General features: G+C 43.5%; 3 protein-coding genes across 3 annotated transcripts; 1 reads left to right on the forward strand and 2 right to left on the reverse strand.

The window, feature by feature from the left end:
- Nucleotides 1-7,591: 7,591 nt before the first annotated feature.
- Nucleotides 7,592-8,773, reverse strand: AWJ20_4026 (homogentisate 1,2-dioxygenase; the record flags this gene model as incomplete). The annotated part of the gene is made up of 1 exon (XM_018881075.1): nt 7,592-8,773. The coding sequence occupies one exon, from the start codon at nt 8,771-8,773 to the stop codon at nt 7,592-7,594; it is 1,182 nt and encodes a 393-aa protein (XP_018733701.1).
- Nucleotides 8,774-9,953: 1,180 nt separating this feature from the next.
- On the forward strand, nt 9,954-10,799 carry AWJ20_4027 (Mediator of RNA polymerase II transcription subunit 18; the record flags this gene model as incomplete). Its single annotated transcript, XM_018881076.1, has 1 exon — nt 9,954-10,799. One exon carries the CDS (start codon nt 9,954-9,956, stop codon nt 10,797-10,799), a length of 846 nt encoding a protein of 281 aa, XP_018733702.1.
- Nucleotides 10,800-11,013: 214 nt separating this feature from the next.
- On the reverse strand, nt 11,014-12,846 carry NOP7 (Nop7p; the record flags this gene model as incomplete). Its single annotated transcript, XM_018881077.1, has 1 exon — nt 11,014-12,846. One exon carries the CDS (start codon nt 12,844-12,846, stop codon nt 11,014-11,016), a length of 1,833 nt encoding a protein of 610 aa, XP_018733703.1.
- Nucleotides 12,847-13,103: the final 257 nt, after the last annotated feature.

Here is a 13,103-nt window from a genome sequence, read left to right on the forward strand (position 1 = left end):
CCCCTCTATTCCCAAACCATCGAAGTCCTCCCGCACTACCGCTAACCCCACTTCCATCACCACCACCGCTGCTCCCTCTCAACGTCTGTTGAACAGACTTGCTAACCTGCCTTCCAGACTTATTAACTATTCCTATGGTTCCAAAGAGTACTTGAAGTTCGAAGCTTTTATGGATAGCTTGAACCTTAGCTACGCTTACAGTGGTGCCTGCGATGACAAGCTGACCTTCACTTGTTTAAAGGTTACTGTTGAGCAAGCTAGAATCCACCGACGATCCATCTTGAAGCAACTATTGGCCGTCAACGAAGCTTACCTGAAGCTCCTTGATATGGGAGTTGATACCCTGGACCTCCATCAAACGAAGAAGTCAGAGATTCTCATGAGTTTGGGTAAGTTAGAGCGATTCTGCGATATCGCTAAGATCACGCTTGAATCGGAATGGGCTTAGGGTCTCGGGTCATGAGCAACCACCACCATAGCTGTAAATACATAAGTATGTAGTCCCCAAAGAAGTACCTCTGATTGCCTCCGGCAAACGAGGTCGGGTAGAGCCCGATACTCGTTGCTCATTAATTTTGTACTCTTTCTGAGTATTGTTGTAGATAGTAAATAAATTATGAAATAGATAATTAAAGCATTTTTTTCGTTAAATAAATTAAAGACAGCAGCAGATATTCTTTATTCAATGATTGTACTAGTTGGAATATAGCTAATCAGGAGCCCATTCGCTTGCCATACGCGGATCTCAAACGGGTTTGCTTTAGGTTTAGCAGTACATTGTAATAGCTGTTAACAAATGACTGGAATTGATATGTCAATCCACACCGTATTCTCCGATCAAATGGATTTCGGAGTTCATCGAAGCTTAACAGCTAGCTGTGATAACAGTTCAGAGCTGAAATTTATCAAGGAGGAATGCTATTATCGATAATCTATTTATTGCTAAGTACACGCCTTACAATTTCAGCACTAAGCGGTACCATTGTAAGGGAAGTGAGAGTTTCAGGAGTGTAATTTCTCGCTAGTGACGAATGAGAAAGTTTGTCATTCATAGCTCTGGTACTAGTTAGCGAGAACCAAGACTTTTTTTTTTTTTTGGTACGAAGCAATACACCCCAGGGCTGAAAATGGAATTTCAGCCCTGGGGTGTTGCATTTGTATTGCATTTTTATTGGATTTAATATCATTTTGTGGCTAGGAACCTGCCCTTTTAACGATGCGGGAAAATCATGATTTTTTCGACTCTGGTAACTCTTGGGTTCTACCGATGACAATCAATATGTGCAATTGATTCAACAGTGGTTGTTCGTCTTATCACGTCACATACTTATTATCTCTTGATAATTTTGTGCATCATCATCCCTACATGATACTTCTGTTTTTTTCTAGTAATCAATCTTGGCTACTTATGAGATGATCCACCTGTGTAAAGGAAATGCTAAACTTATTTTGAACTAAGGATCGGGCTAACTGAGCGTAATGCTCTCAAATCACAATTTCAGGCGGCCTTGAATTGGATTGCACACCTTAAGGGCAGGAGTGATGCTAAAGTATTACTGGAACATTGAAGTAGAGTGAACTACGTGAGATGTGCTGTTTAGGAGGGTGGGAGTACCCATGGCGTTGATTCAGCAGACACACGCCGACAGCTTTTTAGAATATGAGGGCCTCATATATCACCTGATTATTGAGCGGACTTCAGAACTTCTTGCAGTTGATTTCTCATTTGTTAAGTCTTATTGGCACATTGGTCCTTGTCAGAGATCCCTTGTTGGCGATTCTGTAGGTAGTGTCAAGTGGGTTTGAATGCCTTATCAGGAACTCATGGTGTTTCGCGTTAGGTCTCAAGTCTAGCTTCCGCTTTCTCATGTCTAGCTTTTTTTAGTCAAGTCCCTTCTCGTCATCCGCAAAGGCTTTCTCCTTGTCGGTAACCTGGTATCTTGGCCTCCAAAGTCGGCATATTTGCAGAGTTTGTATTGAGCAGTGCTTGACATTGCAATTAAAAGCTATCACTATTTTTATTCACCTCTGCTATGATTCTTTAACAATTGGAACATATATATATTGTTGGCCTAACTCATGTGTTTGGTGACAATGGCTGCTCGGGGTACGTCATGGTTGAATTGCAAAAAATCGGGCTATTGAAGTTTCGTAGAGTTTACCAACTATGGGGCTGGAGTATGTATTTCAAAGTGCTAATGCCACTCGGCGGAATATATATTCCAAGTTTGACGAAGAGTGCCGTCTTATTCAGGCCAAGCATGTATACATTTACACCAGATCGTGCTCGGATTCACTTAACCCATATGCACTCATGTGTTATTATGTTACAATTGTTCAATATCCATATGAGCAGTCGAGCACAAGAGTTATTCAATTAGAAGATGGTTACAGCTTAGATATATTTATTAAAGTATAGTATATTAGTAGGTACAGTAGTAGAGTAGAGTAGAGTGGAGTAGAGAAGGGGCCAAGTAGGGTAGAGTGGCCAAGTAGAGTTGTCAGAATAAAATAGATCCTGATAGTAGACTAGCATAGAGGGGCTAGGAAATTGCAGCAGTACAATAGTCTGGCGTAGAGTGGCCAATAGAGTAGAGTAGACCAAATAAGAATAAAATAGTAGAGACCAAGAGACCGAGTAGAGTGATGTCCATGAGACACAGTAGAGAGTAGAGCTTTTTTTTTCCAGGGTTTTCATTTAGATTCTTTTTTTTTTTTTGCGAGGGTTTTCAATTTTTCCTTTTTTCAAACAGAAGTAGTAAAGAGTAGTTGAGAGTAGTAGAGAGTGAAAACCATACAGAGACCGAGAAACCAGAGAGAAAATAGACCAAGAGTAGAACAGAGAGCCAATGAGAGAAACCAGAGCAGCATGGATTGTAATGTTACCAAAGTGTAATGGTGTGATGATGGAGCCAGTTTTAGCGAACAACAATCTGATTGATGATTTAAATTGACACTCGATCTTGTAGTGAAGGACTGTGAGTTTTGAAAACATGTCGAACCGCAGACAGCGGCGCCAGTGTAATAAAACCTCAGTAGGGGTGGGAGATCGGGGTGACTAGAAGTGATATCCAAGGATGGCGACGCTGAGGAAGCCACAATCAAATTGCAAAACTAGGCGCAGCAAGGAGCGCGCCACTGTTAAGACTCATGATTTCAATGGATGATTGTTGTACTAGTAGTCAAGTCAAGTGGTGTGTTGTTGGCCAGATTGTTGAACGACTGGATGCAAGTGATGGTGAAGTAGTTGTGAATTGGTACTTTGGAGTAGTTCGTTGCTGCAAAAGACTGGCCGGCTCCTCAATTGAATGGCAGAATAACCAAGAGCGGTTGATGGCTTTAATAGCCGAGAGTGCGGAGCGTGCATTTTCGCACCGCTTTCCAAGACCTGGTGATGGCACGTTTAACCGTAAGAGGCTTGGGTTTAGGTGGAGGTGGTGGTTTGGGATAGACTGGGACCGGAATAGTTCGAATGACCCGTTTGGGGGGAGGAGGAGGACGGTTGGCACGTTCAAGAGCCCGTTGAGCCTTCCATTCCTGTGTTTCCCGCCACAACTTTTGAATTTTCTCTCTCTCAGTCAAGGGTCTAGGTGGTTCCTCGACGACTTCAACCACAACAACAGGTTCAGGTTCAGTAACCTCACCACAGTCAACAAGGACTAGAGCGGGGTGGACGTCATACCAATACCAGGCAGTGAGGAGTAAAAAGGTAAACAATAGGTGAAGAGGGTCCTCATGGACAGAAACACTGAAGATAGCGTGAGCTAAAACAGTAGACACAATCAAAGTCATTGTTGATCGACGAAGAAGTAAATTTGATTCGAGAGAGTTGGTTTGTAAGAAAAAAGTGATAGTGAAGAGGAAGAGAATACGGGGGAAGAAGACGCATATTTATATTTTTTGGGCTCTAGCGTAACCCAACTCTGTTGTAAACAACCCCATAACGAGCACAACATGTGTTGTTGTTCCTGCAAAAGCAACGCACTGAATGCGGTATCGGTACTCTGTGCCCATAAACTTCCCCAAAACTACCCCTAACCTACTGCAATGCAATGCGTGCTGATGCAGGGAAGATGTAGGGAAGGTCTGAAAGAGGTATTCTTAATCAAAATCCATAAGATTCCCAAAAACTACCCGTAACCTGATGCAATGCAATGCAACGTCTGTGGGAAGGGGTGCTTAATCTGGTATTTAAGCATAAATTTCCTAAAACATATGCCTAACCTAATGCATAGTCACGTGCAAATCGGCTGAAGCCATCGGTGACCCGGTGCGGTCCAAAGCATGGAACCCCAGTATTCCGTAACTTCTATCACAATCTGACAGGTTTAATCTTCAGTCTACTTCAGTAGTCTAGAGAGACCATGCCTAGGGTTCATCAGGAGTAAGCCCATCGTGGCGGCTGGTAGTCGTGATGACTCTCGCCCGTCACAAGTTGATATACCTGTTCTCCGCAGTCGTGTGTTTCCTGGGGCTACTTTTCAAGCACTATGTCCACTAAAAGTGTCCGTACTCCTTCATTTAGCTAATCTTTGACAAGTCCCAATCCGTCTCGGCCTAGTTTGCTTCTTCGCTTTTTTCAGAACGTAATTACCTGGGTGATTTTGTCCGGATACTCCAAGGGGATAGCTTAAATGCGCGCTATCATTCAATTGCTATTAGATGCCTGTCAATATCTGATTCCATTAAGGTGCATTCGTCAACTGAGCTGAACATCATAGTTTCTGAATGCTATTAAGTACAATGCTTGCGAAAATTAAAACGAATATGGACAATATATTCTACTAATGCTGAGTAAGTATTCTGTCCTTGCCTTATTGGTAAACTATACTTCTGACATTGGACCCTCAAGGAAAAGCGAGTGAAATAGAGGACGGTCATTTAATCCTATTATAACGTTCCATTTACAGCGTAGGGCCCTACCCCCCGAACTCTTCGCTGGAATGATCATATATCCTGTTATTACAATAGTCTATGTGATACAAGCCCGTCTAGACAAAGCGTACAGTGCCAGGTTCTAAAACCTCATTCACTTGCTAAAATACAAACCATAGTCAGTACGAATTCGATCCATTCAGAATGTGACAGGTCAGCAATGAGCTCAGATTTCTAGCAGGGGCTTGTATGCATGCACGCTGATAAGATAAGCACGTAACCAGATAGCACAGATAAGATGGAAATATGCAATCATCGGTCGATCGCGATGGAGCTTAATTATCCAGGGCGATTCGAATCGTGCATAATCTTGGTTATCCTTGTCATGAGCTAAGGATTCTATAAGTCGCCGACATTGTGTAGTTCAGGGATTTATCGAAAAAACGAATCATTAGGGGCCATGGTCTATAGTCAGAGGGTGCGGCGTGACTTTGTATCTATTAATGGAGACATTGACCGAAATAGGGTCCTGGCCACAACAAATGCACCCGGAAAAAGGAATTCTTAACTCACATGACTCAAGCACAAACACAACAAAGTGGAAAAAGAAATTCTTCTTTCTATATAAGCGCGCGTTCGGCCGCTGTTGCTTCTGTTTTCTCCTTCTTTTCTCCTCTCTAGTACTAAGCAAAAATGTATCGTGCTACTACCACCGCCGCTACTTCTGCAAACGCTTTTCGAATTATTCCTCGCATACCCTATAAATCTCGACCTCGCCCAACAGTCATCAAACGTACCTTTTCTCCACCCATCCAGTCTCCTCTCAGAACCGTTACCAATGTCTCCCGCACAGAATCTACTACGAGTTCCCGCCATAGTTCTCGTTCTTGCTCCACCATCTCTTCCCACAGTTCTTCTACTTCTGGTAGCTCAGCCACTCTAGCACGTCTTTTCCATCATTCTACTGCTTCATCTTCGTCTGGCTCCATTCCCTCCTACTCCAGACCCTCGGCCACCCGCTCTACCACGTCATCCTCTAGATCTTCTTCTACCTCCTCGCATTCCACCGCCCATTCCACAGCTACTTCCTCATCTTGCTCAACTTCTCACTCCTCTTCTTCCCGCTCACGTTCTCCCACTACCTACCAATTTTTTACCCCACTTGCCACCTCTACGCCATTACCCGCAACTCGCACCCGTTCTGTTTCTTCCTCATCCATACCTTCTCAACATGTTCCACGCGCTCCCTTCTCGTCACGGAACACCCGCTCTACCTCTTGCCCCTCTATCCCCATGGCAGCTCCTATCTCTTCAGTTACCAGAGCTCCTAGCTTTGTTACCAGCTCTCGCTCCACTTCTCACGCCAGCTCACACACCAACTCTCACACCAGATCTAACACCAACTCCCGTCACCACTCCAGCGGCCATTCGTTTCGCTCCACCATGTCTATCCTCTCCGATACCTACATGAACCCCCGCAAAGCCCCCTCTATTCCCAAACCATCGAAGCCATCCCCTCGCACTACCACTTACCCCACCTCGGTCGCCACTACCACTGCTCCCTCTCAACGTCTGTTGAACAGACTTGCTAACCTGCCTTCCAGACTTATTAACTATTCCTATGGTTCCAAAGAGTACTTGAAGTTCGAAGCTTTTATGGATAGCTTAAACCTTAGCTACGCTTACAGTGGTGCTTGCGATGATAAGCTGACCTTCACTTGTTTGAAGGTCACTGTCGAGCAAGCTAGAATCCACCGACAAGCCCTCCTGAAGCAGCTACTGGCAGTCAATGAAGCTTACCTGAAGCTCCTTGATAGGGGAGTTGATACCCTGGACCTCCATCAAACGAAGAAGTCAGAAATTCTCATGAGTTTGGGTAAGTTAGAGCGATTCTGCGATATCGCCAAAATCACGCTTGAATCGGAATAAGCTTAGGGTCTCGGGCCACGAGCAACCACCACCATAGCTATAAATACATAAGTATGTAGCGCCCCAAATTAGTATCTTCAATTGCCTCCGGCAAACGAGATCGGGCAGAGCCCGATATTCGTTATTTATCAGTGTGATGCTCATTCCGGCTATTTTGTACATAATACAGTCTATAGATAATGAAGGCTTGAGTCCAAGACAAACATTTGTAACTAGGATATGTAAAGACTGGTGTCCATCATTTGATGAGTGTGCTTATGGCGGCTGGGAGAGGCAAGAGCCTGCCTTACGTGGATGTTTACGAGATTGTCATAGATCTGGTAGTGCACGACATAAACTCTTCAAAAATCTTCAAATGACCATGTTCCCGCCGTATACTCTGATCAAATTGATTTACAACTTCATCGAAGCTGAGGGGTATCGACTTGAAATTCAACGGAGGAACGAGTATTGGTAACTTATTTGTCGTAAACACTCGCCTTAAAGTGCTGCTCCTATAAGATGCCAATGTGAGGGAAAAATGAGGAGTGACTCGGTGGTCTCTTCTCGAGCCTTTCACTTTCCAGCGGTTCAGGCCAAGGATTCTCGTGGTTTAAAAACTCCAATAGTGAGAGTCTTTCGACGTATCGGCCCTTGATATCCGGTCATGACTCCCTCAACTTCTGGTCAAGTAGCATTTTAATGTGCGGAATATACAAGGTAGACCGGGAAATCTATATAGGATATTATAATCTGCTATCAGAAGTAATTTCTTGTTTACGTACTATTATTCAAGCACAACTGCAACTTAGTGGTTCACACCATGTTCATGTTTACCATTGGTAAGCTTCTTAACTTCTTCCAAATGTAGAGTAAAGTTATTCACCAAATCATCCCACATTCCTGTTTCATGGAAGTGAATCTTGTCGCTCTTCCAAGCATAATCAGTAATCGTAAAAGGGCGAGAACTCTCAAACATAAAAGCCATGCTGCCAAGGGAGATCTGCTGGGTCGGAGGTGGATTCTCAGAGGCGGCCTTGAATTCGGGATATGCAACTCCGTGGGGAGTCATTCCCGTTTCATAAGAAACTGACCCCGGCTGGAAAGAGTCACTTCTACCACCATAATCACCGTAAATAAGACCCATGAGTTCTGATGCGACATTACGATGGTAATAAGGAGGACGGTAAGTATGCGATGCAACATCCCATCGTGGCATAAAAATCATAACATCTGCCAGAGCAGCATTTGGGTCTCGCGACTTTGCAGTCATGATAGTAAATACCGAGGGATCTATGTGGTCTACACTAATGGAGCCAATGTTGACAAATTTTGTCATATCATATTTGTAGGGAACATAATTACCATGCCAAGCAACCACATCATATGGCGTGTGATCTTGTGTACTTTTGAAAAATTTGCCGTTGAGTTTCGTAATGATCTCGAAGTTTGAGACTGGTTCTAAATCATAGCTGGCTTGTGGGTATAAAAAGTCTCTAGCGTTAGCCATACCGTAACCTCCAAGAGGACCCAAATCCGGTAATTCAAAATTTGAACCCCAAATCTCAAGGATATAACCACGAGAGGGACCGTCAGGAAGGTTCACAGAAAATCTAATTCCTCTTTGCACTACCAGGAACTCTCCTGGCTGAACATAAAGCCAGCCAAATTCAGTTTGAACATCAACACGACCCTGTTGTGGCATAATCAAAAACTCGCCATCCTGATTGACAAAAGCTTGGTTTTTCATACTAGCATTAGCTGTATAAACATGTGTTGCCAGACCCTCTCGTAAAGAGGGCTCACCGGATCCTGCGACTGTTTTAAGACCATCTACAAAGGTTGTTTTTTCCGTGGGAATATCAAACGGAGACCAAGCCAGTTGTGTAGGAGACACATGAACTTTGGGATTGGTCGAAAGAAATACGCTTTCCATATCTGGCTTATCTGGCAAATCCGTATACCCCTTATGAGCGACAGCCGGTCTCATTCTGTATACCCAAGACGACTTGTGTTCGTGCCTTGGTGTTACAAAGCCGCTACCAGTGAGCTGCTCAGCATACAGGCCAAATCTTACTGATCTCGGAGAATTCTGGCCATGGGGAATCGTACCTGGCACAGCTTCGGATGCCTAAAAAAAGTTAGAGAAGAGATCTAATATGCTTCAAAGCCTCTAAAACGTTGTTTTGTCAGCGACTGGACTTCAATCTTGTAGGTTAACAGCCTGCCACCAAGACAAGCATCTGGAAGATATCTTACATGTTGATTGTTGAATCCACTGAGATAGCTATATGGGTCATTGGAGCGCTTATAGAAAGACGGTATTTCACCATTCTTCTGGGTTTCAGCCCAGTGAAAAGCTTCTTGATGTAATTTATCGACATCAGCTGCTGACATTTTTAAATTTCGATCAATTCCTAACAATTTTCAGTTATCAGCACTCAGAAACTTATGAGCGGGGAAATAGATATTAATTCGATTGAAAAAGAAGCCAGATCTCTGACATATAAATAAGTCGATAAATTAATGGATTTGGGGTATAGCAGTGGGGCCCGCTGTGTTGCGGTTAAGACTAATCCCGTTCATGCGTGGGGGAGATGCAGGGGAAACCCCAGATTTTCGACCATCGGCTAATTTCTTGCCCCACCAGCCAAAATTTGATCGGCGCGTATCCACTCAGTATACAGCGAATGAGAACAGCAGGATTCGAACGGCTGCGTAAGCAGGGGCTGTTTATAGATCCAACCGGCGACTAACTGCGTCTTCACTTACTGACCAACGTATACTACTCCCGATTTTTTGTCTCACCCGGAGTCGTATTTAACCGTGTGGTATAAGATTACCCGAATACTGCAGATAATATCGGGTAGAATGTTTTAAATGATATTTGACCCGTGCCTGTATTTTATAAAAAAGATGAAGCGCAATTAGAGATCCGCCAAAAAGTCCGTCATCAAATAGAAGCAGCGAGTGCAGTAGGAGTATTTTTCTACCGCTTGTAGATGACAACTTGTTGAATATTAGCTAGCTGAGTATAAGAATAGATCGTAATATATTTTTGCTGTTCAAGATATTTTATCACTATGTATATGCGCCTCATAAGCCGCGTATCTTCCGCTTCACGATCTACTATCCAGAGCCTTTAACGCAATGACTAGTAGCAAAACTCCATGATGTATCAACAGTTGTCATTAGTTGGATCGTTAAAAGATGCTGAAATTAAAATAACGCTGCATACATTGGCTGCCCTTTCGGGGATGAAACCAACACGTATATTTAACCACCATCTGGTGTGGATTCCTACTTACCCTTTTAATCCAGTGCTGGCAGCTGGTGAAGTTAACCAGATCGAACAGTACCGAATTACATGTGACACAAGCTTGGTAGACCCAGCAAGTGAAGATGAATATCTTCCGCCAGCAGGATTTAAAGAAAACAAAGACTTCTTGCAGACAATGCCCTGGAAAATGATCATATCAGAAGTACCAGAAGCTGGTAAGCGGCAGGTGACCTCACAATCTATTCTCGAATCTGCGATAGTAGAAGGCAGTCCATTTGAATTTATGGAGAAAATGGGATATAAATTTTCTCACGAGTACTGGAGTAAAGGATCTGAATTTGTTTTTGGCAATATTGTTGTCAGGATATTCCGAATTTGCGTCAAGGACCAGATCACAGCTCCAACCACAGAAGATCAGAACTTGGCAGATACAACGGAGGGATCTGGTACGGCAGATAATGCTATGGTGATTGATGATGATTCTTTCGGAGATAAAATTACTGCGGAAACGGCGCTTGCTAGCCAAAAGGCTGCCTACCAGCCTCTAAAACTCCTGGATAAGTCTGGCCAATGGTCTATCAAAGCATTTCTTTCTGTAAAACAGCTGACAGATTTGGAAAGTATTATCACTGGAACAGCACAACTGGAGAAGTTTCAGGCAGAAATGGCGGGCCTTTTCGAATTGAAAATGGCTGACAGGAATAGCTATGATACCCGCTTACGTGCTAATAGATAGCTTGATAGAATACTTTAAAATACTTTTACCTGAAATATATGATGGCCAGGGTCCATCCTCAGACGATATTTTCTAGGATGGGCCTCGTAATAGCGAACGGACTCGTTTTACACAAGAATAGTCGCAAGGTCTAACAGTCCACAGCACGCAGAATAGGAAATCTATGTCGTTGGGGGGTTTTTATTAACAGTAAATACAATAAATGATGCGGTTGTTAGGAAGATTTGAGCTTTTCCTTTGTTGCCTCGATCTTACGTCTTTTCTTTTTAAGCTCTTCTTCACGGGCCTGCTTCTTATCAATACCGTATTGCATCTTGTTATAGAGCTTCTTTTGTTTGTTACTCATCATGATCTTACGCAAGTCCTTCTCCTCCTGTTCTTTATCAGCAGCTGTCTTCTTCTTTCTCTTCTTGGACTCTGCAGATGATTGCTGTTCTGAGAACTTGATACCAGCGGCCTCCTTTTCAAGGTCACGTTGGCGCTCGAGAGCTTCTTCCGCCTCCTCATCGACTTCCTCTTCGTCTTCATCGGGAAGAGCTTCGCCCTCGATGGTTTCCTCCTCCTCGGCTTCTGAAGAAGATTCACCTTCGCCATCCTCTAGAGCCGCCTCAGGATCGTAGTTAGCAGCATCGCCCCATGGACTCAAGTGAGGGGGCAACGCTTCGCCTGGCGCATAGTTTGCAACGGGTAGAAGCTGTCCTTTGTTGATAGAATCGAAAATCCACTGAGGTTGTATATAGGTTCTACCAGGGACCTTGTTTGGTACCGTTGGTCTATCACAGATTTGGTGTGTAACAGTGCTGAGATCGATTTTCTTATAAGCCTCAGTAGCGTCATTACTTGATTCTTCATTTTCGTTGTCAATGAGTTCGTCAATAGCACTCTCAGAAATAACTTTACCATCGAATGCAATAATCAAGAACTCAACAATGTCCAGAGAAACCTCCCTGCCAACAAAGAATGTGAAATTACTAAACAGCTGTCCTTCGCGTTCAGATTCAGGAGCAGGTTGAGCCAAAATATCACTGGCAGCAGTCTCAGTGGCAGGAATTGGCTGGAATGTGTCTAAGGCAGACTCGTTAGCTGCATCGTTCTCGTCTTCTTCCTGCTCATCTCCGTCATGATCAGCTTCCTCGTCAGCTTGTGCAATTCTATCCATCTTAAGATTAGGAGTGGCACCGTTAGTTGTGGCTTTACCATTGGTATTCTCACTAGCTTTAGCACCCAACAGGGACAAACCATTCTGGCGACTTTCCAAAAGATAAGCAGAGATTCCACCAACTCCCTTCATCTTAGATGCATTGATCTGAGGTGGATATACAAGTCCACTCTCAGTATAAAGCCTATATAGAACAAACTGTAGCAATGTGGTGTAGAATTCCAAAAATGTCAACATGATTCTAAAATCAATGTCGTCAGGAATATTCTGAGGGAATTTGAAAGGAACAAGCCATAGAATATCTTGGCCCTTTACACGAGCCTGGTAGTATACACCCTTGATACTCACGAAAACCTTTCGCAGCAACCTTTCTCGAGCGACATAAGCCATCCATTGGTTGCATAGTCGGTCGGCATCTTCGATAACCTTGTAGTTTACGCTGTTCGTGGCAGGCATAGCTGCGAATAAGAACAACATACAAAGAGGGTCATCAAGATCTCTCAGAGCATCATTGAAAGTAGGGTATCGCTCCTTAATAATATGATCAAGTTTGTATCTAGGCCGGTTATCGTCCAAACGCTTAGCATCTCCGACCTCACCACGACCAAGAGCTCTTGACAACTTGCGAGCAAAGATCTTGTGCTCTCTGAACTTGTTCAGAACCGGTTCATGTAATAAATATTGAATATCCTTTGTGTAGTAGAACGTTGTTGGTTTAGTAGATCCTTTGTTGGCCTTCTTCTTATTACGAGGCTCTCGAGGGTAGATTCCCTTGAAGATACATAGTCTTCGAAAGTCAGCCAAAGACACTTGAAGTTTCTTCACTGCCTGAGTTCTAGTAATGAAGTTCTTGGCCGCTCCGGCTTGATGCTTCTTCTTGATTCTCATTTTTGCAACTGTATAATCTTACTTTTAACAACACAACGCAAAGTCTAAGTCGTCAATAACAGTAAGGTATCAATGAAAACGCTGATAGTCTTGAAGTACACTTAAAGTACACTGAAAAAAAATTCAGCGTCGATCCTGATAAGGATCTGCAAGATGCATATATTTTTTTCAGGGCAAGGTCTAATCTGGCTCCGAGATCATAGGGTCCTCGGATTTTTCGTTTGGAGCGGCCCAGCTAGACTAGTCGGGTTGACTTG

This window comes from Sugiyamaella lignohabitans, chromosome C (genome assembly GCF_001640025.1).
Source record: "Sugiyamaella lignohabitans strain CBS 10342 chromosome C, complete sequence".
In the NCBI taxonomy this organism is placed as follows: domain Eukaryota; kingdom Fungi; phylum Ascomycota; class Dipodascomycetes; order Dipodascales; family Trichomonascaceae; genus Sugiyamaella; species Sugiyamaella lignohabitans.